This window comes from Cordyceps javanica, chromosome 3, assembly GCF_051103115.1.
Source record: "Cordyceps javanica chromosome 3, complete sequence".
Lineage (NCBI taxonomy): Eukaryota > Fungi > Ascomycota > Sordariomycetes > Hypocreales > Cordycipitaceae > Cordyceps > Cordyceps javanica.
The window spans coordinates 582275-608607 of record NC_139297.1 but is presented as its reverse complement, the minus strand read 5'-3'; the positions used below and the strand labels follow the sequence as shown (position 1 = coordinate 608607).

The 26333-nt window shown below is 51.5% G+C and overlaps 8 protein-coding genes across 8 annotated transcripts; 4 read left to right on the top strand and 4 right to left on the bottom strand.

The window, feature by feature from the left end:
- Positions 1 to 346: 346 nt before the first annotated feature.
- Positions 347 to 1826, top strand: V2A60_004408 (uncharacterized protein; the record flags this gene model as incomplete). Its single annotated transcript, XM_083255728.1, has 3 exons — positions 347 to 561; positions 620 to 753; positions 823 to 1826. The coding sequence occupies 3 exons, from the start codon at positions 347 to 349 to the stop codon at positions 1824 to 1826; spliced, it is 1353 nt and encodes a 450-aa protein (XP_083111854.1).
- Positions 1827 to 2229: 403 nt separating this feature from the next.
- V2A60_004407 (uncharacterized protein) lies at positions 2230 to 3859 on the bottom strand (the record flags this gene model as incomplete). Its single annotated transcript, XM_083255727.1, has 3 exons — positions 2230 to 3404; positions 3462 to 3661; positions 3714 to 3859. 3 exons carry the CDS (start codon positions 3857 to 3859, stop codon positions 2230 to 2232), a joined length of 1521 nt encoding a protein of 506 aa, XP_083111853.1.
- A 561-nt stretch (positions 3860 to 4420) lies between these two features.
- On the top strand, positions 4421 to 7912 carry V2A60_004406 (uncharacterized protein; the record flags this gene model as incomplete). Its single annotated transcript, XM_083255726.1, has 1 exon — positions 4421 to 7912. The coding sequence occupies one exon, from the start codon at positions 4421 to 4423 to the stop codon at positions 7910 to 7912; it is 3492 nt and encodes a 1163-aa protein (XP_083111852.1).
- Positions 7913 to 9826: 1914 nt separating this feature from the next.
- V2A60_004405 (karyopherin beta) lies at positions 9827 to 12827 on the bottom strand (the record flags this gene model as incomplete). Its single annotated transcript, XM_083255725.1, has 6 exons — positions 9827 to 10013; positions 10064 to 10172; positions 10227 to 10470; positions 10522 to 12501; positions 12596 to 12654; positions 12779 to 12827. 6 exons carry the CDS (start codon positions 12825 to 12827, stop codon positions 9827 to 9829), a joined length of 2628 nt encoding a protein of 875 aa, XP_083111851.1.
- A 2611-nt stretch (positions 12828 to 15438) lies between these two features.
- Positions 15439 to 16302, top strand: V2A60_004404 (uncharacterized protein; the record flags this gene model as incomplete). Its single annotated transcript, XM_083255724.1, has 1 exon — positions 15439 to 16302. The coding sequence occupies one exon, from the start codon at positions 15439 to 15441 to the stop codon at positions 16300 to 16302; it is 864 nt and encodes a 287-aa protein (XP_083111850.1).
- An 828-nt stretch (positions 16303 to 17130) lies between these two features.
- On the bottom strand, positions 17131 to 17808 carry V2A60_004403 (uncharacterized protein; the record flags this gene model as incomplete). The annotated part of the gene is made up of 1 exon (XM_083255723.1): positions 17131 to 17808. One exon carries the CDS (start codon positions 17806 to 17808, stop codon positions 17131 to 17133), a length of 678 nt encoding a protein of 225 aa, XP_083111849.1.
- A 4627-nt stretch (positions 17809 to 22435) lies between these two features.
- Positions 22436 to 23306, bottom strand: V2A60_004402 (uncharacterized protein; the record flags this gene model as incomplete). The annotated part of the gene is made up of 2 exons (XM_083255722.1): positions 22436 to 22497; positions 22553 to 23306. The coding sequence occupies 2 exons, from the start codon at positions 23304 to 23306 to the stop codon at positions 22436 to 22438; spliced, it is 816 nt and encodes a 271-aa protein (XP_083111848.1).
- A 1855-nt stretch (positions 23307 to 25161) lies between these two features.
- V2A60_004401 (uncharacterized protein) lies at positions 25162 to 26314 on the top strand (the record flags this gene model as incomplete). The annotated part of the gene is made up of 3 exons (XM_083255721.1): positions 25162 to 25499; positions 25561 to 25900; positions 25955 to 26314. The coding sequence occupies 3 exons, from the start codon at positions 25162 to 25164 to the stop codon at positions 26312 to 26314; spliced, it is 1038 nt and encodes a 345-aa protein (XP_083111847.1).
- Positions 26315 to 26333: the final 19 nt, after the last annotated feature.

Below are 26333 nucleotides of genomic sequence, written 5' to 3'. Positions count from 1 at the left end.
ACCACTGCGTGGCATCTGCAAATGCCACACCGGCTCCGTAGCTACGAGGCCACCTAACCCGCGCGGGGTCCTCCACGTACTGAGTAGTAGGGTTTCGTTTCTCCGACTTCGATCCCGTTCTGTCAAAGTTGATTGAAAGGCCCCAAAGCTAATCCATTGGCCCCAGTCGAGTATTATAAGGCCCTCATCTACTACCTCGACTTGGGGCATTCGGACCACGCTGTAACATACCTGATCGCAGCTTTCTATATCCCATCAAATTCATTGCCTTTTCAGTTTATAGGCAACCAAAATCTCAGATCATAACTTACCTCAACGGCCTTTTACCTCTCCCCCAACTATCAAGATGGGTGCGACTAGCGATGCAGCGAATGACCGAGGCCGAAACGCAGATGGCCGGGCTGAAGACGATGGCACGCAATGGGTACCTTGCTCAGACGATGCACCTCGCGATGCAATCGACATGGGAGAAGTTCGATCCCATTTTCCTATTCTCAGCGGAACGACGGTGCCATTCAACAACGCGGCAGGAACTGTGGTGCTGAAAGAAGCTGTTGACGCGTAAGGTTTTGGAAACCCCCTCTCTTATACTGGGATACTCAGACAAAGTACTATACAGAGCGAGCAATCTCATGCATGCAATGCCAATCGACCATGGCGACGGAGATCCTCGAAGTAACGCCACGCAAGCAGAGTATGCAAGCATTGTGAAGCAGTGTGCGGACTTTGTCAACGCTGCGCCGTCCGAGATTGGTACGTCCATCAGGCGCCGCGTCTCCGCTGTCATTTTTTTCTCCCGACTCACACTCTTTCTCTGCAAAGTTTTCGGGCAATCGACAACTGCTTTGCTCAGGCTGCTCGGCCAGTCTCTACGGCCGTACCTCCAGCCTGATTCAGAAATGGTCTGCTCCACGCTATGCCATGAAGCCTCTGCCAGCGCGTGGATGCACCTCGCTCGGAGCCTGGGCATCACAATCAAATGGTGGACGCCGTCGCGAGACGAGGAGGAGGAGGAGGACAGTCCCTGCCTGACTCCGGCATCCCTCAAGCCTCTGCTGACCTCCAAGACGCGGCTGGTGACTTGCAACCATGTGTCGAACGTGGTTGGGACGATACACCCGATCCGGGAGCTGGCTGATCTCGTCCACACCATCCCTGGCTGTCTGATCGTTGTGGATGGGGTTGCCTGGACCCCGCACAGGCCGGTCAACGTCAAGTCGCTGGATGTGGACTTTTACTGCTTCAGCTGGTACAAGGTATTCGGCCCTCACCTTGCCCAGCTGTATGCGCACCGCCGCGCGCAGGAGCAGTGCATGAGTAGCATTAACCACTTCTGGTTTGAGCAATCCAGCCTCGACGCCAAAATGCACCTGGGAGCTGCGTGTTACGAGCTGGAAGTGATGTGTGCCCCCATTGCCCGGTATCTAGGAGGCCTTGGCTGGGATGCCATCATCGAGCAAGAAACGGTCCTGACCAAGGTTTTCCTGGATTATCTGCTGAGTCGTCCATCAGTCTATCGGGTTTTTGGTAAGCGCACGTCGGATCTCCTCCAACGCGTTTCTATTGTGATATTTGAAGTCCTTGGTCGTAAATCCAGCGATATTGTGATGCAAGTTCATGCCCGCGATCGCTTCCGGATTACTTGGGGAGACTGCTGGGCCCCCCGGCCGACAAATTACATTCTCCGACCACAAAGTGACGGCATCATTCGGGTTAGTTTTGTGCATTACAATATGGTGAGCGAAGTACAGGAACTATGTGAAGAATTAGAGCAGATTACCTCTACCAAGAATGGGGCTACCAAGATCATCAATGAGCATTCCTGAAGGAAGGATTGGACAGGGCGCAGTCGTTGTATTTCTTATCTTCAGGACCTTCAAACGTCTATATAATCAGACTCCGCTCATTCTACAAAATCTTGATCGTATAGGGTCTAGCCTAGCCACTCCGCTACCGTAGCTTCGCGTGCCAGCTTTTTACGCTTACACTTCAAATAGAAACTATTCCAACCTCTCGATATTGCTTAATACAGTCTAGTCCCAATGGAAGAGGCATTCTTTTAATTTTTAGATTTTTCTTTTGCCGCAGCATGCTAAAGTCTTCTTGACACAGTCTGCGAAACAGGTTGCTTTGGAGATAACCTGGTTCTGACTTGCGACACCATACGCACGTACCACGCACTTTTATCAAAACAACAAATATTGATGGAAAAAGTCTGAACGATCTTGTCTACAAGATTGTACCCAGATTGATGTGAATAGCCTTAACATGCGTGTACGCTTCCAAGCCTATCTCGCCAAGTTCACGGCCAATGCCACTCTGCTTTACGCCTCCAAAGGGGATGCGAGCATCACAGTCTTGGCTGCTGTTGATCCAAACCATACCTGCCTCAATCTCTGCCGACACGCGGTGGGCTCGCTCCAGATTTGCTGTGAACACAGAGGCACCAAGTCCATAGCTTGTGTCGTTGGCCTGGGTGATGGCATCCTCCTCGTTGTCGAAAGGGCAGACGATAGCAACCGGACCAAAAATCTCTTCTCGATAAATAGTCATGGATGGCTTGACATTGGTGAATACGGTAGGTTGAACAAAATATCCTTTGCCATTGATAGGACATGCTGAGCCTCCCATGAGCAGGTGAGCGCCCTCGGCCTTGCCTTGCTGGATGTAAGACATGACGCGATCAAACTGAGCCTTGGATACCTGTGGACCTTGAAAAGAGCTCTCGTTCCATTGATCCCCAACGATGGAAAATTCATTAATGACTTTCTCGAAGAGGGTCAGAAACGAGGGATAGATGTCTTTTTCGACGAGAATTCGGCTTGTCGAGGTGCAGATTTGGCCAGAATATGCCATGATTCCAATTTGAGCCCACTTCGCGGCTTGGCTCAGGTCCGCGTCGCGGAAGATGAGAAACGGCGACTTGCCGCCTGTCTCAAGGGTGATGTCCTTTAGTGTTTTGGATGCCAGTGACATGACGGTGCGAGCAGTCAGAGTCGACCCTGTAAAGGCAATCTTGTCCACCATTGGATGCTGCACAAGCGCAGCTCCAGCTTCACTGCCGCGTCCGTTTAGCAAGTTCACTACCCCAGGTGGAAAGCCTGCTTTCTGGATCAGCTGCGCGAGCAGAAGAATGCACAAGGGTGTTTGCTCTGCTCCCTTCAGGACTACCGTGTTCCCGCACGCAAGAGCAGGGCCGAGCTTCCAGCCGGCCATCATCAGCGGACTGTTCCAGGGAATGATTTGCCCAACAACTCCAACGGGTTGTCGAAGAGTGTACGCGAGCTTCTGCGGCGTCGGGCTGATGGTTTGCCCCCCTATTTTATCGGCCCAACCGCCGAAATATCGAATCGCATCGATGGCTCCCGTAACATCTTCCCCCAAGGCAGAGGTGTAAGGAAGACCTGAGGCATTAGTACGGCGATGGCCAGCGATCTTAATGGCCTTGCTGCAACACTCACCATTCTCCCATGACACGACAGACGCTAAAAGATGCTTTTGTTCCTCCATCAGATCGGCGAGCCTCAAAAGCAGCTTACCTCGCACGGCTCCAGAGAGTAGTTTCCAAGCCTCGCTCTTCAAGGCTCTCTTCGCGCTCGTCACCGCTCGGTGTACGTCCTCCGCGGTTGCCGCTTCGACGCTCGCAATCACCTTCTCAGTGCTAGATCAGCAGGTAAGCTTGAGCGCTGTCCGCGGGTATAGGAATCAAATACGCTGGATCTACTGCCGTGATTGGAGCTGATGCGGAAGCTGATACGAATTCGTTGTCTATAAACAGACCTAAAGGCTGCTGATAAGAATGACCGTTGGGAGTTGTGAGTCCCTGATGCAGAGACCCTGCCGTGCTTGTGCTGCTCATATTGCCTGAGACGAATCAAGCTTTGCAAGCAAGAGTTGTTGTCAAGGAAGTTCCAGTATGTTCAAGCCTGTGATGGACAAAAAAGCGATGTAGCCAAAGAGACTTAATGTAGTAAGAGAGAAAGCTCGGCGAACTTCACTTAGTCTTTGGGTCGGCCTTCAGCCCATTTCCCAGTAAGTTCCACTTAATAAAGGTTCAAACTCCGTCGAACCCGTCCCCATGTATCTTCTCGTGTGGGTTTATTTGCGAGGGTCGTACCCGCGCGGGTTCGACCCTCGCATGATTCGCGCCAGGGCTCTAATGCATCAGCAGACAATCTCATGCGCACAGAGTTCTAGCTCGTACTAAGACGCTATTGAAAACCTGCCAGCCAGATCGAGTTTCTACAAGACACTGCAAAGCCCTGCTAGCAACACGGCATCTGTTTCTGCCGCCACCGATGGACTTTCCTGATCCGTTGTACACTCATCACAGGCACTTCGATGCTTATAAGCACGACTTCTCGACCCTTGGAATTTCAATACTTTGCTAGTAAAACACTACTCTGCTCTGAGCTGCAAAATGCCCGCTCTCACGGAAGCTGACCTGGACCAGCTTTGGTCACTGAACGCCCGAATCCCTGAGACGGTCCCAGTCAGTGTGCATAAGCTGATTGCCCAGCGCGCCAGCACACAGGGGGATAGTCCCTGTGTGGTCTCGTGGGACGGGACGTATAGCTACAAGCAGCTAATGCAAATGGCTTCGAATCTAGCAGACTACTTGGATCGAAATGTCCAGCGAAAGCAGGGACAAGTGCTGCCTATATTGATGTGTAAATCAAGTTGGATGCCGGTAGCCATGCTTGGTGCGTTAATGGGTGGATGGGGGATAGCTCCGCTAGACATCAATCTTTCAGATACCAAAGTTGCCCAAATACTGGAACAGCTTGATCCGCCATGCATCCTCACAGCATCCGAGGTCGAGATCTCAACTAGTGTGGCCATACCAAGGCTTGGAGTCGATCGACTGGGACTCAGGAAGCAGCATCCATCCATCACCAAGCGCGTGGAAAAGGTCCCAAGCATAGACCTTGCGGCTGTTGTTTTTACCTCTGGTAGCACCGGGGCCCCGAAAGCCGTGATGCTTGACTCGAAATGTGTCGCAACATCCGCCGCCTGTGGCTCGCAGATCCTGCAGCTGGGCAAAGATTCTCGGGTGCTCCAGTTTTCTTCCTTTTCTTTTGACATTAGTCTGCATGAGATATTCATGACTCTGGCGGCGGGTGGCTGTCTATGCATTCCCTCGGAAGCGGAAAGACTCAACGATCCGGTCGCAGCAATCAACACAATGCAGGCAAATTTCATCTGCACAACACCATCCATCATGATGTCCATCTTTTCAGCTACTCTTTCTTCGACGCCAATCACGACAGTCGTCCTCACAGGTGAGGCGCTTACATCGAAAATCACGCCACTGTTTGATGCCAATGTCTGCCTGTACTGCTGGTATGGCGCCTCCGAATGTCCCATGGCCACACTTGCGCCGCTACGCAAAGAAACTTGGTTGCCGTCTCAGATAGACTACCGCCACCCCGGCAACTGTTGGGTTGTCAGTGCTGAAGATTGCAATCTTCTCTGTGTGTACGGCGAGGTGGGCGAATTATTGGTGGAGAGCCCCATGCTCATGTCGGGATACTTGAACTCAGTACAACAGACGGAAGCCGCCTTTTGCTTGAATCCAGAGTGGCTTTCTCGAGGCAGCGGTCGGATTTCCGGTCGTTCGGGCAAGCTCTACAGGACTGGGGATCTTGTTCGAATCAACCGCGATGGTACACTCGACTTTGTAGGGCGCAGAGACAGCATGGTCAAGATATATGGGAAACGTGTCGATCTGAACATGACAGAACTTTGCATCTGGGAGCATCTGCGGTCCGCACACCTGAAGCAGAGAAGTGAAAAGTTGGAGCTAGTCGTTGAGGCGGTCAACATCACCGATAATTTGAGCGTGGCATGTTTTGCGTCAGTCAGAGATGAGTCTGGTTCAAAAAAGGAAATCACCTCATCGCAAAAGCTATTGGTCAAGTCGATCGACCATATGACTGAAATTTATACTCCAGATTCCGCACTGCAGCATATACGGTCAGGGATAGACGCGGCTTTACGAGAAAAACTCTCCAATCACATGGTACCGACACTCTATTTCCAGCTGCCCAGCATGCCCCTCACTGCAACCGGAAAGATTGATCGGAAGCTCCTGCGTACTCTGTCTTCACAGATAACCCGCGATGATTTATCGCTTTGTCGAGCATCTTTGCCTGATAGTGTCCTCGAGCCGCAGAACGAACTAGAATTCGCGCTCCGGCGCCTTTGGGGAGGTATTCTTGGCATTGAGGCAAGCCGCATTGCTGTCACTACCAGTTTTCTCGAGTGTGGTGGCGATTCTCTCCTAGCCATGCGTCTATCCAAGGCTTTGTTGAAGGACTTTGGCTTGCCAGTCACTGTACCGCACCTTTTACGGCGAACAATGACGATTCACTACCTATCAGGGTTGCTACGGCAACCTGAAAAGGATGACAGAAACGAAAATCGACGGGCGGACGTTTCAGCCATCCTGAAAGGGTGGGTGGACAAGTTGAGTGCCTCGTCCATAACTCACCGCATCCCCAAAGCACCGGAGAAGCAAGGCGCCGCCTCTGTGTTGTTAACCGGATCCACTGGGTATTTGGGGACGTACATCTTGAAGGAGCTTCTTAGCAGTTGCCCATCCGGCAAGGTATTTCTCCTGGTACGGGCGGCAGATGTTGCGGCGGCAAAACTGCGCGTCCGCGAGGTCGCTGTCACGGTGGGGTGGTGGAAGGAAGAAATATTCGACCGCATCACGATTTGCGTGGGGGATCTGGCCAGACCACGATTCGATTTAGCTGACCAAGAATGGGAGCAAATATCTCACGTTGACATGATCATCCACAATGGCGCTGTTGTCAACTACGCTGCCGATTATGACGTCTTGGAGGCGACAAATGTCTACTCCACCTTCCAACTACTACAAGTCGTCCTTCAGTCTCGACGCATTGAGCATTTCGTTTTCATATCCGGTGGCACCAAACAAGCACGATGCCAGTCAGACGATGAGTACCTGCGGAAGCTCAACGATGCTGAAGGATACACTCAGTCGAAATACGTAGCGGAGCAGTTGACTCTAGCCGCCGGTCGACTTTACGGCAACGCCGTCGAGACCTTTTCGGGAGCTGTCTCTCCATCCAGTATTCTCCAAGCGAATCGCACATTTGCGGTAGTCAAGCCGGGATACATCATTGGCGATCAGGTAACAGGCATCTCCAACACTGACGACTTTATCTGGAGGCTTGTGGCCGGAGCTGTTCGCATGAATTCGTACCCATCCGACCCTCCGGATGCATGGCTGGATATTGCCGAGGTCACGCATGTGGCAAGACACATAGTCCATCGAGCCTATTTGCCAGTGATGAGTTCTCTCTCCGGACCTGTCTCGTCACTTTATATGCCAAACGGCAGCGAGTCTACCTCGGACGGTAGCGACCATGGCGACAGTCGTACGGCGCACTGTACACTGCTGTTTGACGATCTCGATCGTGGCATGACGGTGGAACGGTTCTGGTCCGCAGTCCAAGCTCAAACCCAACAACATCTCGAACCAAAGGAGCAGAGCGTGTGGATGGACAAGGCCCACGAACAAATCGAGCAAGACATGGATGGACATCCTCTGTCGAGTATCCTCCCATATGTGGGATCCAGCCTCGGCACTCCCTTTAGCAGATCGGTTCAGAATGGCAATTGCAGAACAATGTCTGCGCTGCATGCATCAGCCGAAGTTGAAGTGGCCGTGCGACGCTGTGTGCAGTACCTACAAGACATGGAGTTTATTACCCTTTCTCGGCAGAAAAAGCCAGAAGCCTCCGCTTCCGCTAGTGGGAAGCAGTTATACATGGAAGGCAGCGACGAGCATTTCGATCGTGGAAACTGGTCTACGGGGAAGACGGTTGATGGCGTTCCCCGGCGACCGAGTCGGCTAGCCCGATCAAAATTGGTATACTGAAGCGGTAGTAGTCTGTACAACGTGATGGGATGAAATGTAGCAAGTTAGCCAGAGCTCAGACCTGTGTATATCGATATACACCAAAGTCTGAGGCCTTGTATCGATCTCTACCTAGCAACATTATAGCAAGGTTAATCTTCAGATAAGTCCCGTCTATTCGAAGTAGTGCAGATGTTTGTGTTGCTGACCTCTTCTAGACCCAGCGTAGCAGTTCACCCTATCTAACGGCACGCTACCAGGCAGCGCCCTATTTACATGGCCATGGTTTTAACGAGTTCAGGAACCGGGAAAACTCACATGAGCTGCGCGCATGACACCATAGATGGACGCAACAGCTCTACCACGTCTGCAGACGGAGACTGTATGGGCCAGCATCCCGCTATGCTGGCTGCTAATCGGGGCAACGGCTGTGGGACGGTCGAGGGTCATGGACCTTGCCCTTCCCACAGCAAGTAAATCTGCCAGAACGTGCGGTAGAATAAGCAAGGGCCGCCAGGCCAGACCCCTATTATTCTTGGTGGAATCAAGAATGCAAAGACGCACATGAGGACCTTCGCATCACGCAAAAGTAAATCCAAAAACCAACGGGGTGAGAATGCACAGCGCGGCAGAGTCTTTTGCCAGCAGGGCCTTGAAAATGCCGGGCAAATTCTGCGGGCACAAACTATCGCGCCTGTGTTTCTAAAAGCCTTCTATACAACGACTTTGTTTTGTGTTTCGTTCTTCGCCAGAGCAGTATATTAATCAGAAAGGTATAGGCTAAAGTCATAATAAGAAATAATTTACCTAGTAGCTATATTTAGAGTACCTCTAGTAAGACGGATTAGGTAGGGTAGCTACTCTTGGTAGTGGCTACCCTACATGATGGCGCGGGAAAGCGAGTTAGAAAATGGATGCCAATACAGCGACACACGCAATACAAAACCTGGTGGCATTTCACGGTTTGTTGACGCAGCATCAAGAAAAAAAATGGCAGTTAAGGATTCTGTAGGCGTTTTAGAAGTGTGACTCTGCGACGATGAGATTCACTTGAATTCTCTAGTCTAGTAATGAAAATGACGAAACTACTAAACTGCTTCTGCTGCTGCTGCTGTTTCTTTGCTTCTTCCTACTTTGCCTTTGCTTGAATACTCGTCGTTGCTGGCCTAATAAGCAATGTTGTCCAGCAGAGAGACAAGAAACCGCGCACGCCTCACCGCCCGACCGAAACGAACAAAGTGTAGGTATATATATCCCTTCTTTTTTCGAGCTCATTGCGTGCTCTCTTGTCCTTCCACTAACCATCATCACCATCATCATCAACATCGGGATCAAATAGATAATAGAATAAGGGTGGAAGTTGCATGAAGATCTGTAAAACAATTAAAAGAGAAAAAAAAGACAAGCAACAAGTCTTTCTGTAAATCAACAACAATGATTAAGATAAGAAAAGAAAGAGAAGGGAAAAACAAGATACGGAAAATTGTCCAGCCGCCAGTACTCCCTAAAAAGCTCTTTTTTGATATCCTTCTCTACATGACTTTTGAAATTGGCTACCCGGTCAAAAATATTCAGCGGGCAGACATACATGAACCGTTTCTATTCCATCGAAAATGCGCGACTGTTGCACTTGAAACACAAATAAATAATCAATAAAAATGGGGGTGTGTGGTTTGGCAAATGAGAAAAGTTGGGGAAATTTGGGCTGTATTTTGGGGCAACAAAGAATGAAAATTCTAATGACATGATATGTGGTGAGATCAGATAGGGTGATGCGTCGTGACAAGGGGTATTGCTTCAAGGGAAATGGTGTGTTAAGGGATCTATATACACGTGAAAGGCGTGACGATCGTGGGCTATGCAGTGATGTGAATTGGGGAAGGGAAGGGGTAGGCCGTGGTGTTCTCGGCATCCGAAAGCGATTGTGATAGCAACCTAAGAGCTCATGACGTTCTGGCCACCAGCAAGTTGGCGTTTGACTTGTTCGCGAGCCCAGCGAGCAGTCTCGATCGTGCGAGGAGAAAAGTCGCGGTTCGTCTTGGTCTCCTTGATTAAGGCGGTAAGCCAGGCCTGGCGGAAAGCATCCACGAGTTCGCCATTGGGGTATGCGTCGGCAAGATCACTGTACAAGGTTAGTTTCGTGATCGTAACGAAAACATTTCGAATACTTACCCAATAACACCCATGCAGGAGCGGAGCAGACCCTCGCTCTTGGTAGAGTCACTAGCAATCACACCAAGAAGCTGGAAAATGGCGGGCACATATTGCTGGAGGGCTTGGGCTAGGAGAATGTAGTTAGCATGCTGCCAAATGAATGTTCGGCTCCTCAGCTTACTCTTGTTGCTCGACTTCATGGCGCCAATGATGCCACCCCATGCATCAGTGATACCCTCGCGAAGAGAAATGACGTAGTCAAACATCTCATAGGGGCCGTCGGGGGTGGCCGTAACGGTGGCTGCCTGCTCCAGGACCTGGGCAACCACAGATAGATACGTCTCGAAATGGCCGGTGATAGCGGCAGCAATATCGCCAAAGCACTGGAGAATGGCGGGCTTGAACTGATTGCCCAGGGTTTGGCTCTGTAGTGTGATTAGCGCGTGAATAGTTAGCAACGAACTGAAGATACGTACTCTCAGGTTGTTGAGGAGGTAGTTCATGAAGTTGTCGCAGAATGGCTGGCTCTGTTCGCCCAATGATCGAGTAATGTCACTGACCAGGCCGATAGCCATGGAGCAGAGACTTGCCTCTTCTTGGTTGCCAAGAGCATTGTAGAGGAAGGGGGCAAAAGCCTCCATGTACTTTACGAAGTCCTCTTCAATGGCAGTGGAGAGTGCGCTGATGACGGCGAAGACAGCCTCGGGAACGCTCGACTTGCCACCAACGGTGCTCAGGATCTGCAGGAGAGCCTGCATGATGCGGTCGCCCTGTGGAGCAATTTCCTTTTCGAGGCGAGCCACGATGGCCTGCAGGACAGTGCAGAGGCTGTTTTGCATCTCCTCGAGAGTAATCTTATCCTCGACACTGACAACCTGCTGTTGCAGGGGAACAGTTTCCTCGAGACGCTTGATGATGACGTCGGAGAGCGAAGCAACGGATTGCAGACTCTCACCGGCGGAATTTTGGACAAAGACGTTGAGGACTTCGTAAGCGGCCGTACGAACAGAGGTGTCCGCATCGGTGCGAGCAGTCATGTCGAGGAGCGAGCTGACAGCATTGTTGAAGTGGGGGGTGATGGCGTTGGCAGAGACACCGAAGTCGCCGGCGAAACGCTCGGCCAGGTTCATAAGAGCCCAGCAGCAAGAGGGCGCCATCTTGGCGCTGCTGAGAAGGCCTTTGAACAGAGACTCGATGAGGGTGGGGAGGTGCTGCTGGGGGTCAATAGCCTCCGAGCAGGCTTCGGTAACACGACCCAGAGCATAGGCGGTCGAGTCTCGAACCTGGAGGGACTGGTCGTCCATCATTGTGATAAGAATGGGGAGGGCTTGCTTGACAATGGGGTCGAGCACCTTCTCATCGGGACCTTCCATAATGGCACCAAAGGCAGAGACGGCAGCATCACGATTGTGCCAGTCCTCGGCGCGGAGGTTGGCCTCGACAAACTGCAGGACAGGGGCGATGATGGTAGCACCAACAGCCTGGGAGTATAGTTGCAGACACTGGTAGGCGGCTCTGGACAGGTTGTATTCGTCGTCGGTAGCGTCCTCGTCCTGCTTGGTCAGAAGCTGGAGAAGAACGGGAATGACCTCGGGAGCGGCAACGCGAGCAAAGTTGTAAAAGGGACGGGCCTGGTCGGAACTCTCAGCCTGGGCGTTGTCGTCCTCGATGGAAATCTCCTCCTCGCAAACAGTGCTCCAGAATTCGACAGCCAGCTTGGCCACGTCTTCGTCGTCAGACTTCATGCCGAGGATGGTGAGACCAAAGAGAGCCTTCTCCATGTAGAAGCGCATGTTTTCGTAGTAGAGGGCCATGATTCTATTAAGACAGCCAAAGGCGCCCTGCTGAATGCGGGAGTCGGTGGCCTGTGTGGCCTCGCAGACAACCTGCATGATGTAGTTTCGTTCGCCTTCATGCTTGAAGTTGTTGTGGACGAATTCTAGGGAGTCGCTGAGGGCGGTGATGGCAGCGAGTCGGACTTCTTGGTTGGTCTCCTCCTTGCGGGCGCCCTGGACGACGGCGGTGAGGATGGCATTGGAGTGTTGACCGAGAGAGAGGCGGAGGTCCTGATCTTGACTCTCGCAAATGTAACCGATGGTGGTGAGAGAGGCTTGTTTTTGGTGGTCGGCACCTTCGCTGATGTTCTTGACGAGAGCGGGCATGAGCTCGGCCCATTGGTTTCGGGGCAGCTCGATGGCGGCGATGGAAGAGATGACCTGGGCAGCGGCGTTGCCAGCCTGGGCGTTGGAGGAGGCGAGGGTCTGGAGGGTCAACTCCTTGACGCGGTTCTTGGTGTCATCGTCTGTTTGCTGGAGCCACTTGGCCTGAAGCTCCTGATGGCGGGCGAAATCTCTAGTTGTGAAGGCATTCTTGAGAGCGATACCGGCAGCGGCTCGGATGGAGCCCTGTGCCTGTTCGTTGGCGAGTTCCTGGACGAGGGTCGCGAGGTAGAGAGGCTGTCGAGAGCGGTGAGCATGTGACTGGGCAGGGGCGGCGTGCAGGACGCGCAGAGAGCGGTTGAGAGGGGTAGCTGGGAGGGCCGTTACTTACAAAGTTGCTCTCGGCAGCTTGGGTGAGCTGTTGCTCGGCCGCACTTCGCAACGCCGCATCTGTTTGAGGGCATGAGAGTTAGAAAAGGACGGGGTCGAATGATGAGCAAGACCAGGCCAGGCGTGATGGGGGCGATTCTGGCAGGGTGCATTTTGGAAATGGAGGGGGGGAACCACAACATACCAGGCGACAACGAGTTGGCGAGCACTTGGTTAATTTCTGCGCTCGACATGTTTGCAAGGCGTAGGGAATGTCGACATGCAAAGTTGAAAGGGGAGAAAAAGATCCTCTATTTCGGCAGACAGGCGAGGAGAGAAAGGAATGGATGGGAAAAGAGGGCAAGAGGAGAAAATGAAGGAAGCAGGAAAAAAAGAGTCGGGACGCCCAAAGCGGAATTGGGGGGTTGATGGTGCAGCACCAGCGGGAGAAGGGCTACGAGGATGGGCGGTAGAACCTGGGGGGGAGGCAAAGGCGCAGGGCCTGAGAAAGCGAAAGAGAGAGAGGTACATGGAAGCTCGTGGTAGTTTGCGGGGATCCACAGCCAAAAAAGATGACTGACACAGGTACCTCTGCGGAGGAGCGAGGCGCAGAGCCGTTGCGCTGCTGAGGCAGCCACTGCCAGGGCGCTGTGGGTTGGGTGTTTATAGGGGCTTTTCTACAGGGCGTGTGGCAAGCACCGTGACGAACGTATCAGGGCACCTGATTTTATTTGTTTAGGTTTTGATATGTGCATATGCATATACATATATGTCTATTTCTGCTCAGGAAGAAACTGAAAAGATGCATAACATTCTTATCCGAATAGGCGAACTCGACAAGTAATGTAAAGGGTCCCGTTCTCTGCGTTACCTACGTAGGTATCTACTTGTCCCCCGAGGCCGTTATGGGGCGTCGCGGAGGAAACGTTAACGAGCAATCACCAGGCAGCGATAGGACCAGAACTGGTGGAAATGAAGATGGCGACACTTGGCAGGTGGTAGAAAGAAGCAAACCTAGACTGCGAGGTTGTCTCAGAAGCCTCCTTAATTTTAGCGAGGCGAGCAATTGGGCGACATGTCGTAAGGCGATCCTGTCCAGCACCAAGGTAAGTAAGTAGGCAGCATGACCCAGTGTCAAAAGGTAGCGTACCAGTAGGTTAAGTAGTTGGTTAAGTAGGTACTTGTGCCACGCGCCCACCTGCCTTTGAGGCACTTAGTAAGTAAGTACTTACTTGGAAAGTGTTTTTAGGTAAGTAGGGCATTGACTGAGGCTGAGGCGAGGCAATTCCACCGCCTTCGATAGGTTGTCAGGGATGCGCTTTGCCTAAGTACTTACCCTCCCTGCCTTATCCAAGGTACCTTACAGCAGCTACTTAAGCAAGGTACCTACTCAGGTAGTTACTTACCTCGTACCGTAGGCAGGTACACAAGTACTAAGACACGGGTAAGTAAGGTTCTCCGTACCTCTGCAACAACCCCTCTGCAAGTAACGACTAACTTACTTACTTCAGTACTTATGTAAGTACTAAGTAAGTACCAGGATCGTCTTCGCCGCGCAGGGACTCTCGTCGACTGCAAAGCCTTGCCCAATGCCATCGTCATCTCGTGGAACCACGCGACGCTCTGCCGATTTGCTCTCTGCACGGTTGTTTGCATCTGCTTCGAGATCTACAATATCTACAATATCTACAAAATATGCCTGTAGATCGAGAATCGGCCATTGTTTGCGGAAAGACGTACAAGAAGAAGCAACAAAAAAAAAGAAAAAGAAGAAAGCCAACGATGATGATAAAAAATGATGATAGCAGCAGTAGTAAGTAAAGGCCATCCCCTTTTTTTATTGTTTTTTTTTTCTCTTCCCTTTCGGCCCGGACATTGCAAATTGTCAACAACAAATGATGAGGGGCATAGCGGGACCTCTCCGGGCAACCAAGACCGCCAGGATGCCTTGTCCGACATCCTCGCACTGTAACCCGTATGTACATCTCTCAACTCTTCTTTCGAGGCATGATAAAAAACTGCACAGTGAACTGCCGGCCAGCACCGCACCGTACCACACTGTTCCCGGGGTTCAAACCAAGGAAATCTTACTCAGTAAAACAAAAAGCGCGCTACTTAGCCGAGTTTGCCATTCACACTGTGCGCCACTTTGGGAGCACAGTGCCAGCCCCCAGTGCGGATTTTATCCACACGACTCCGTTGACTGTGCATGCATTAACTCTGCACTAGTGAGTCCCTGTTGCACCAATCGGCCTTGTGCCAATCTCTGCACATCTGCACAAGTCTATTTATACCTCCCTTACCTACCTATTTAAGCCACTCTGCTGCTACTTTGTTGATTTACATACTACATAATTTATACTCTTCAAGGGACTGCGTCCGCGTATCAATTAAAAGTGCCGTGAGACTATTCATGATAACTTGCTCAAACCATTAACATCAGGTTGATTGTCCCTGCCTCTGCCTTCAGTCTGTGGCAGTCATTCCAAGTCACTCGGAATCCCGCCAGCTCCTACCCAGGCCCTCTATTTGCGGGAAGCGTCAGAGAGCATCTATATTTTGTGTCATCGCCCACCACTCTCGCGAGTCTTTTGGCTTGAGATGGACCGAATCCATTCACTGCTGGAATGGGCCGTTCTTCAAGGCGTTCAGATCAGTGGCATTCGGCCCCAAGCGAAACCCAACTGTGGTATTGGAATGGTGGCGACCAAGAACCTCCAGGTACTGCTCGTAACTCTTTCTTATTGTAGAATCGCGTGGCTAATTCGGCAGCAGAAAGGCCACGTTCTGATGAGGGTACCTATCCGTGTCTTGCGCGGCTTGGACACGGTGTCGTCACCTATCCATGCCAGCTTACCTTCCAAAATGTCGATACACGGTCTCTTGGCCGCCGACTTCGTCCTCAACCCTCCCTCCAAAAACTGGCTCGAGGTGATCCCAACCATCTCCGAGTTCAATTCTATTCCGTTCTTCTGGCCTCGGGACGCCCAGGCATTGCTCCCCGGCGCCGCAAAACGCCTACTCGAGAAGCAGCAAAGCAGTTTCCGCCGAGATTTGGAGCAATTTCAGAACGCATATCCTCATGTCGCGTCAAAAGACTACATGCATGCCTGGTTCGTTGTCAGTACCAGGGCTTTCTATCAAGAGACCCCGCAGACACTCGCTTATCCTTGGCACGATCGCCTGGCGCTCTTGCCCGTGGCGGATCTATTCAACCACGCTGATACGGGGTGCGAAGTATCATACTATACCGATAGTTATACCATTCTCGCAGACCGAGATTATCTGAAAGGTGACGAGGTCTGTACTTCGTACGGCGAGCATTCCAACGATTTTCTGTTGGCCGAGTACGGTTTCTTATTGAAAGATAACCCTCACGATCGAATTGACCCCAATGATCTAGTTTCCCCGGAGATGAACACGCAAGAGATCATAATGCTCAGTCAAATGAGGACGCTAGCCAGTATGAGTCCGATTTTCTCACCCGCAAACGCGGACGAGATGGCGCCTCATGATAAGGATTGTTCTGAGGATATTTCCGGAGCATTTGATACTGAGCAACTGAAAAAGGTCTTGGCTAAATCCTTGGAGAATATTAAAAGGCACCATGACGACGTCTTGGCTTTGAGTGACGAAGATCAACAGTATCAAAGTCTTCTTCTGGAGCGTTGGACTCAGATAGACCAACTCGTACGAAAAGCCATTCAGCTGAGCAGCTCCAAACAGTAAGTCTCAGCGTAAGGAACCTATTAGATTATTCTGGAAAAGATCTTTCTTTTAAAAGAGATGCAGCAGCTTTTTCTAATTTTCGCTCCGTCGCTGGTCGAGCGTCGACCCGATCAAGCTCGTATTCACGGCTCTTGCTGCAGAAGCTGTGTGCATCCTACTCTGGTTCTCAGGCCACTTCCTGAACCAGGTACATCAAGGGTCTTTCAACCGAGTAAAGTCGATGTTTGCTGCCATTAGACATATTATGAAGGCGTGCTCGTGCGATGCCGGCCTCATATTCTCTAAAATTGAACAGACCGCGCGTAATGTAAACCCCAAATGCGATAGTTTAGCGGTTTTGGAAGATGTTAATTAATCTTTCCGTTGAGAATTCTCAGTACCAACACAACCAGGAAGCTAGGATACCTTAGCCAGACAAGGCTGTTGTTGACGTTACATTTTCCCGTGCTCGCAATCTTTCGAGTGTCCACGAAGAACATTGGCAAAGTCAAGACTGGGTGATTGGTACCTCGAGTTCGTAGTGTGCCAATCATGTGAATATGGAAGCTCAAAGTGCTGGGGCGAAACTGCCTTTGCTGCTGACGGCAACACGAGGGTCTGGCTTCTACACCCCCGACAAACCTGTGATGGAGGCTCACTTGGCCGCACGCTAGTTCCACGCAAGAACGGCCGTCACTCATCAAAAGTTGGGAAATACATGTTGAACCTACTGCCATCGGCCAATGGACGGGCTCTTTCAAGTGCTGCTCTGTTCTATTTGCGAAGAAAACTCCATACCCAAAACCCCTTCTACTGCTGACGACGTGACGCATCCCCCTTGTGCCACCTTCACCTGTATTCCAAATATCTCGAAGAGGACGGCTCGTAAGAAGAGGTCGACGAGTAGCGGTCGTCTACCGTGTACGGATGGTCGGAGCCTCGCCGCCGGCCCCATCCCCCCGCCTGGCTCGCACTCGGTATCGATCGCCTGCGTCCGCGCGAGTAACTCCTGGGCATGTCGTACTCGGGAGCGAACCGCGGCCCGACTTCATGGTACTCTTCAGCGTCCCATTCCTCACTGTCTCTCCGCTGGTCCCGACCTCTCTCCCAGGTCAGCATCCGTCTCGATCTCGGACCCTCGCCCAGCTGCATGCCGATCATCTCCGAGCTGCGGGGGGACCACTCCGTCTGCTGGCTGCCAAGATCGCCGTGACAGTACGGCGCGTCGCCGCGACGCCGACGCCGGCGCTCGCCCCAATGCTCCTCGTACCTCGATCTCGGCTCTGGCTCCGACAGCCTGTGCAGGGATCTCCGCCGCCGGTGTGGAATGTCCAGCCTCTGCAGTCGGCTGCACGGGCTCAGTCTTTGCGAATCATGAGGGTAGAACCGGCTTCCGCACCCGTATCTCTCGATATCGAGCTCAACGCATTCGTCGCAGAGGCTGTCTGTCGGTATGGGGCTCGTGTGCGTCTCGGAGCAGCAGTCGAGGTATTCCTCCCACTCGTCTGGGCCGTACCTGTCCGACATCTTGTCAAACGACATCAGATGCCCGCACGCGTGCCGGAGGCAGTCAACAAGAAGACTTCGATACATGATTAATTTCTGCCTAAACTCGGTAACCTGGAGTGTCAAAAAAAAGGTTTATAGCGGATTGTCGCTTCTGGCTGCTCAAGTGGTGCTTACCGTTGCTCAACAAAACGATTTGGGCCGTTGTGATTGATGTTCTTCTTACGAGGGACAGCTTCACACGGTACTGAACATCAGGCAAGGTCAGGTTTTTTATACTTTTTGACTTTGATAGTTGCTATCAATTCCGTCTTATATATGAGATGATGGTATAGCCAAGATACCGAGTAGCACATCAGTAGTGTCACTAATAATGAGGTGCCGCTGGCGTAACCGCTCGAGCTCCAGTATCACCAGGAGTTGACCCTTCAAATCACCCTTTGATCCTCATAGAAGGGCGCACCAATATACTGCTTTAGCTATGGAAGAGTGTTATTAGTGGTTCTTTATACGCTAGGGCAGTAGTCCCCTTTTTCGATCGAAGCTTTCTAAAAGCATATACAGATTCAAAATAATGCGATCTAGTGGAGCATAGAAACTAGTCAACGCCCCAGCCTTGACTTTGTCCGCCCGTCCGGCTCCATTCAGATGAACTCACAGCGCTGTCTTCCTATAATAATTGACCACGTGTGAAAGAGACGCATATTACGTAGATGGCGAGATAGACAAAGGTTCGGTCGACGACGGTGTCGCGGCAGATGGAGCTTCCGGAACCCTCTACCCCGACTCGCCGTCACCTTCTCTTTGTGCGCCAGCGCCTGAGTATCTGCGGCTAACTTTTCTATGTCAGCATCTGAAGAAAGAAGCATGCACAAAGAACTTGTGTGATCAAAAGGAAGGAGTGTATAGCTTTGTCTGTCTTTGTATAATGGAGAACAAATATTGCCACTACAGTTGTGTCCCTTCGATCTGAAGATAATCTTTATCTGCTTCCCTGCGTAGACATTCCAGGTAGTTCCAGGTGAGATTCGTTTCGAGAAAACGTCTCACCTTGTATCAACTAACGTATTGCAGTGTCAGGCGTCGCTTCAACAAGGCCCAGCAAAGCAGGAAAACACCCAGCTTCGGGGCGTGCAAGGCCCCGCCACCACGGATGAGCATGGGCGACTAAAAGCTACTCTATACTATTCTGGTCCTCTGAAAGGAGCTGTCTTAGCCTCTTCTGAGTTCAACTATGTCTGGCTTGTGGTGGACTATCTGGCACGTCGATGGGACAAGGGCCACCCATTTCCTTTGTCCTCCGTCCAGTCCCTCAGCTGGAAATTGACTGCACTCGACTGTAGTAGAACTTTATGAAGAATCTACATACGTGCTTTGACTGAATACGTGTCACATTGATGCTTGAAATGTCGGCGTGCGCTGTTCCCAGCGAGCCGCCCACGACCTTTGGTGTCGCAAGCTGAGGGGGGGGGGGGGGGGGGGGGGGGGGGGGGTGAACGCACATGGGAGCATCAAACAGAACAAACATGACCAAATACGACAGCAACTCAAAACGCTTTGACAATTATCAGGCTGGGGACTTTTGTGAAATTTTTAGATCTTTCATACATTCCTTATCTCCGTAACGTCAGTTAAGCCTGCGTGAGGGGGGAGTGAAGGAAGGTTGCTGCTGTTCTAGCACTGACCTGCTGGCGAAAAGCAACACATAGAGAAATAATTACGCGATTCTCGCTCTGATAGCTGAATGGATTAATACATACTCTCTATAAAAAGCAAGAAATCAATGCATGGGTTCGTGTTACTGTGTCAGGCTTGCGTTTCGGCAAAGATGTCGAGATCCGCCATGCCCTGTCAGCCAGACATTCTGGTCATTAGCATACACAAAGGGTAAAGCAATATTAAAGAACATTTATCGTTTTATTCAGGTTTTTAAGCTCCCATAAGTAAATAAAATCGACTACACTGCGCATGGTCACTTGACCTGTCTGCGAGCAGGTTGGCCGATTTATTACTGCCGGGAATGGCACTTGCCACGACGACAGCACCTTCTGCGATGTGTTCACAGAAGCGGCCGTCAATACTTTGAATGTATCGCTAATATCTTATTCGGACCACATCCTGGCGCCCCAGCTGCGTTCTCTAGTGTTTTTGCCCTTTTCATCGTTCGCCCTCCTGCTTCGCTGTCCATCATGCAACTTTTCTTGACCTATCAACTCAGGCCAGTCGTATCCAACACTGACTATAGCCCTGATTCATTCATTCATTTCTTTTTTCTTCTTGTTCTCAGAGCACTTTGGCTTCAACCTCGACCCAAAGACCTGCTTCTGTCTGGTCTCGCCGGCTTCTTTCATCACTGAACAAGACGGTAGGACTTTGCAAAGATACCTTCTTCCCCAATGATGAGAGACCCCTTGATGAGCCTGATGCGAAAGCTGACGATGATGATCCGAAAAGAAAAAGTCTGATCTGAGGAGAAAAGCGTGGAGCAGAGTCGGGAGTCTTTCCTAAGTTTCTCTCTGCACCTACCAGCTTTGGCTGACAAATAGAGAAAAAATAGGGTTCAAATGTTCCGATATCGATTAAGAAACTGATGACGCTACGGAAAGTGTATACTACTAGCCTTTCGCCGAAACGAAGACTTGTCGAGAAAGGGCCGGTCATAACTGGTTGGTAACATGACAGAGTAATGAAGGCTATTCAAGGTTCCTTGGTCAGTGAATAGAGAGTAAATCTGCAATAATCCCCCTGTCTTGCTGAAATATACTGTTTTTCTGGTTACAGTTGTCCATTTAGCAAAATTAAAGGGGAGTTGTGCTGCAAGAATGCTCGTCGCCACCAGTTGTCACTACTTAGAAGAGCGGCCCCCCGGGACGGGACGCCACCGCCACCACAGGCCGCCCAGCATCCTGTCCTGTAGATGCTAGAATTCGGATCAAGACACTTTGGCAATAAACTCTCTGGTTCATCAATATTCAATATCTATTTCGAAGTCGGTGCCAAAATAGCAACACAGAACTGGCCCCACAGATCATGTTGGCCATCCTCGGCCAACCTCTCTCACAACAAACGTGTAGATGGCATCACAAATACCGTCCATACTTACCACATGCAGAGAGGCATCACAGATCAAACCAAATTAATAACACGTAGTACCAAGCTGAAATAGTGTGCGATGGCGGGTGACCTACAAGACGAGGCGGCAAGGCAAGAAATCGTTGGGCTGGTACAGGCTAGAGCAGATGGATAGCGGACACTTTTGTCTCGTAGTATTCTGGACCCGGTTCGATTCAAACTTATTTTGCTTGATTTATGGAGAGCTGAGAGGCCCACCACAGATTTTCTCTGTATTGTGCAAGTGGCCGGAGACTCTACACACTGGTTTTGCTAGAGTCCGAAGTCGGTGGTGGCAGGGCATGGTCACTAAGGTCGTGAACAGGCGTGGTAGTAGACTCGTCGCAGTCGAATTCTGTATTCATATATATTCAGGATGTTCTAGGACAAGTTGTGGCGTGTTCTGATATTTTTTTGACAAAGTTTCACGTTCGTGTGTGAAGTTGATTGGCACCACCTATGTCATCTCACATCACTGGTCCTTTCAAACGAGCTGCACAATATTTTTTTATCAGGCAAGCCGTATTCTCTAGAAACTAGACGACTATCGGCCAAGTACAGCACATAGAGTACTGCATTAGCGCGAGGCAGTCTTCACTCTTTGGGCGGCTCAATATCTTTGGGGATCCGCCTCCATTGCAGCAGCCCCTTCAGGTCGTAATATGCGAGCCAGTCACCTGATTCCTTGCACGTATCGCACGGGTATCGTATATGAAAGACTGGGTAGTCATAGTCGTTTTCGGATCTCCGCCACTGATGGCCGCATCCCCAGTGGAATGTATGGGTTGTAGGCCGCCGCCTCACATAGTGGCACAGTTCAAGGCTGTAGGTTGTTCTACCTGGGTGCCCGCACAGGTATATACAGGGTTTCGGGATCTTCTCGCACATTCTGGATACTTTTTACCGTCTTTTGTGATTTATGACCATCTGCGGTAGGTCTTTGAAGGTGAGGGGAGGGGCAGGGGGGAAGGGTGGCACAGAGCGGCTCTGAATGGTCGGTTCGCAGGGATCGCTTGGACTGTGGCAGGCCCCAGGCAAAGACAGGAGACGGGTTGCTTCGATCAGAGGGTCTTTATAGAAAGGATGATCAAGAGTACAGCAGATGAAACAAGGGAGAGGGTATGTCAATCAGGACAACACACAGGTCTTCGTACCAGTCTCTCGGCGGCTAGCTGGTGTCGTCTCACCACCACTGCCCCCGACAGCCGATGTAATACGTGAGATAAGTATGAATGGGGGTGACATCGAAAGCCTCTGCTCTAAAAAAGTAGGGTCATGTGAGTCTTTCTTTTTGTTTCTGTAGTATGGTCGGTGAAAGCATTAAAAAAACATCTGTCACTAATATACATAATGATTCAAGTTTCTTCGGATTCGCACCTCCAAAATCCAATCCGCTCCTTTCTGCACTCCATCTTCCAAAGCAATATGTGCCCGTTGAGCTGTCCAAGGTGAGAAAATAATTAATTTGGCTCGACAGAAATGAATGCATCCATTGGCTACTGGTGAAGCCTGGGGGGGGTGGCAAACATACTCGCCACTAGTAGATATTCTTTCCTAAGAAGATTCCTCTGCCTGTATCCACGGCATTCATGAAGGAGTCTAAAGTAGAGTCAGCATTGCAACCACTTCATACCTCTCCGCCGTCACGACTTACTTCCTTTAATCTCGCGGCGTTCCTCATTGATCCTCGTGGCCGACTCCTGCCATATACTGCAGCACCACATCGCCACCAAGACGTCGACCTCCTTGCGTGGCAGCGCCTTCATCAATATGAGCCGGCGCTGCTGATCCGCCGCATCTTCAATCGCCACCGTCTCGTCGCCGACGACGGGGGCCGCCGCCGCCGCCGCCGCCGCAACCCACTGCGAGCGGTCGCCACTGCGACGGAGCTCAAACAGCGGCGCGGCGTCTTGGGCGAAGCGCACGCGGCTCGTCGTCGCCGACGCCGCCGGCACATGGACAGGCATCACGCGGAAGCCGCCGCCGCCACCCCCGTGGCTGCGGACCTTGGTCAGCCCAAAGTGGCCGAGCGTCCGGCGCGACGACTGGCTGTGAATGTAGTACTCGGGCGCGTCCGGGTCGGAAGGCGACCGGACGAAGAAGACGTTGGGCTGCTTGGTGCTGTGCCGGAGGTCGTAGAGGTGGCGACGGCGGCGCCTGACGGTCGGCGCGCCGTCCTCGGCGGGGGGCGCGCCAATGATCTGGTCCACCCGCTCGAGCTCTACCTTGTCGGTAGAGTTGCTGAGCGTGGCGACGGCGCGCGACAGCTCGTAGGCCGGCGGGGAGTCGGTCGTCTCCGTGTGGATGGACTGCCCGGCGAGGACGAAGATGGTCGGCTCGACTACCGGGTCGTCCCAGACGTCATCGTTAGGCTTGGCCTGGTACGGCGGCGGCACGTCATCTTTCATGGTATGAAAATGTTGCTTTCAGGGCAATATCGTTGAAGCTTGAAAAGTAGCCCTTTGCAATTGAGACGGCGCCATGGATTTGGCCAACTATTTAAGCCCTCGGCCTAGGCCGAGGGCCGGTGCCGTCACATCTCAACACACACAACACACACGCTGAGCAGGGCGAACAAGTCTTGGGTGAGATGCTTGCGGCGGCGCGGCACTTGGCAGGGCCTAGCTCTATGGGGCGGGCAACGAACTAATGAATACAAATTACAGGGATCAACGCTCAATGGGGAAGTCGTTGCTGTTAGGCACTCTATCGGAACCACTTGGTAATGGGGCCTCGGGCGGAAAGAGGCTTGCGCGAGTGAATATCGAGAACAACCCCAGCTACTCAGTACACAGCTAGACGGGAGCTGACGTACTCAGTAGTCACTTGCCCAATTTCCCGGACAATTGTTATAACAGGGCAAGCACCCGACGGCAGATGGATTGCAAATCCCGGTTGAGCTTCAAAACCCAATGCCCTGCGCAACCCGCACTCCAGTTGTAGCCATCGAAATGGCGCAAGCACAGAAACGGCTACGACCTTTCGCTAATGCAGACGCGGCGCTGGACGAACGTGCCGTACTTCATGCAAATTGTCGGGGCAAGCACTGCATCGATTCCAGCTCGCGCTCAATGGACACGAACCCGCTCGATGTGACGAGCTATTTGCACGTTTGCTTTTTCTTTTCGCGGCCATCGTTCTTTCGTAGCATTCAGTGCCGTAAAATTGTGAGACCCTGATTAACACCATGACTTCAGGGCGACTCGCTGCTGCACCTGTCCGCACCTCGCACCAAGAAAATGAGTGTAAATGTCAATGGAATGGCGCGCGGTTCTCGGGTGCAGGCTTGGAGATGAAGGAACCATGGTTCGTTGATCGTTGAGTGAATGAGAATTATTCAGAATCATTCCAATATTGTACAATCAACTTTTGTAAATAGACAGTGATGCCAAACCCGAGAGTTTGCTGGAGTCACCGAGATTGCAAAAGTAGGCTGTCATGTACTGATCATCATTTTGCTACCACTGTCCGCCAATATAGAATTATGAATGATGTCTTCGAAGCAGAAGATCAAAGGTTACACCCATCACTTCGAGTCTGGATGCAGGGTAGATGGCGTCAAAGAGTACATAGTGCTTTCCACGCAAAAGTGATGCACCAGCTTAATAGAAGATAATCGGTGAGCGATGGAATAACTTGTCTTGAATACAAGTCACTGCCTCCCACAACACGTCGTACAATTTCAGGCTACTATACAGAGATACCACAGGTGAAACACTGTCTTGTAGCATGCGTGTAGGGCTAAGGGTACCCCTTGGAGGTCTTTAGAGTTCGAGGACGGTGGTGCAGAACCGGCAAGAAATCTCAATCACAGTCTCTGTCTCTCCTCTGACTCATCGTACTCAGCGTGTATCAAGCCAACCGTCGAAAATTCTCCTTCACCTCAAGGTAAGGGGCTAATGAAGTTGATCAGCCCCTTGCCAAACCGCGTAATATTATCCCATCGAGTGTCAAGTCTTGTCAGACCGACACGGCCTATAGATTTTGCCATTCGCTCGCTCCGTGTTCTGATTTGCTGCCATTACTCTACTCAAAAGGGAACACAGGTCCCTCTACACAGCTCAGGTTGTGCACGGGTAAGCGCATACGGTGTTGGTAGCCGTGCCAACTGTGATTCACTGCTCCTGGCCCCGTGAAAACCTGGCAAAACGCGATTCTGCTTCTTGCATCGCAACTTGGCATGCTGCACATCTCTGGGTTCGCGAGCCTTCAGAATTCACGGCAAACGGCACTGCGTTTTGGCCCTTCACAAGGACAGTCCAGATGGCCTCTTCGAACGCATCACCACTACCACTGAACGAGCTGGTCAGATTGCATCGCAAAGCTGTCCAACACCCGTTCTTCTGGACCTCGGATCACCTTGGCTTGCTAGGGGGCCGCTTTGATGACTTGACCACGGTAGATGGGGAGTCGTCGCGAGAAGCGACCGCCGTGAGCGGCCCTGCAGCTCAATCAAGAGCGAACAAACCTCATGGCGCGTATCATGGCATGTGCAGAAAGAGGCAGGTCATCAGCCTCGAATGGTCTAGTTCGCCGATGAGGAAGCTCTATTTTATCAAGAAGCTGTTGGTGGGCGCGAAGCTTCCGTTCAGGATGAGCTGGTAGGCGTGCCCCCGTGAAACTTTTGGACATGGCTAAAAAAGGACAAAACACATTGCACAGTTCAGGGCCTGGGTTCTTCTACGCTGGAAAAATCGTCCATCAGGCGGCCTACGTCGCTCTCTACCCACACGACCGAGACGACCGGTCGGGTGGCACGGTGCCACCGTTGACTGGCTATGTTGATTACTCGGAAATTCAGCGCCGGCGCCGGCGCAAATGTATACAGCATAGTAACAGATTTTGCCTCTCTTCATATGATACGTCGGAAGACAAAATATCACGAGTAACCCCAAAGGATTGGTCCGAAGACCCGTATCTTGTCTGCATACTGCTCTCCATCGCGCAGCGACAAAGCACCATCAAGAGCAAGCATGACCAAGACAGTAACTCGACGTGCAGAGTAAGTCAGCCAAGTGCCATTTGCTCAGGTTTTCGAGCTAACTGATTGATCAAGGCATGTCTCCTGGTGACGACCGAGTCAGGCTCCAAGTTCATATACCTGTTTGAACTCTACGCCACGGCTGAGCTTTTGCAGAGCTTCAAAAAGCCACATCCAAAGAGTAAGTCGGCCACTTTCCCGGTCATCAAACGCACAAGGATTTCCTTTGAGCCTTGTGTCAGCTTCCGGTCGCGTATTATGGAGCTGCTGGGTGATCAGCCAAAAGGTACCTCGTCCGGCGCAGTCGTGTCGGTCGCGGGTAAACCAGAGCAAGCCGCAGACGGCGGCGTGGGGATCGACAAGGAGCGAAAGGATGAACATGATGTCTCGCCGCCGGAGAATACAATACAAGATAGCAAAATGGAAGAGAGTTGAAGGAGGGGGGGTGTTGGCG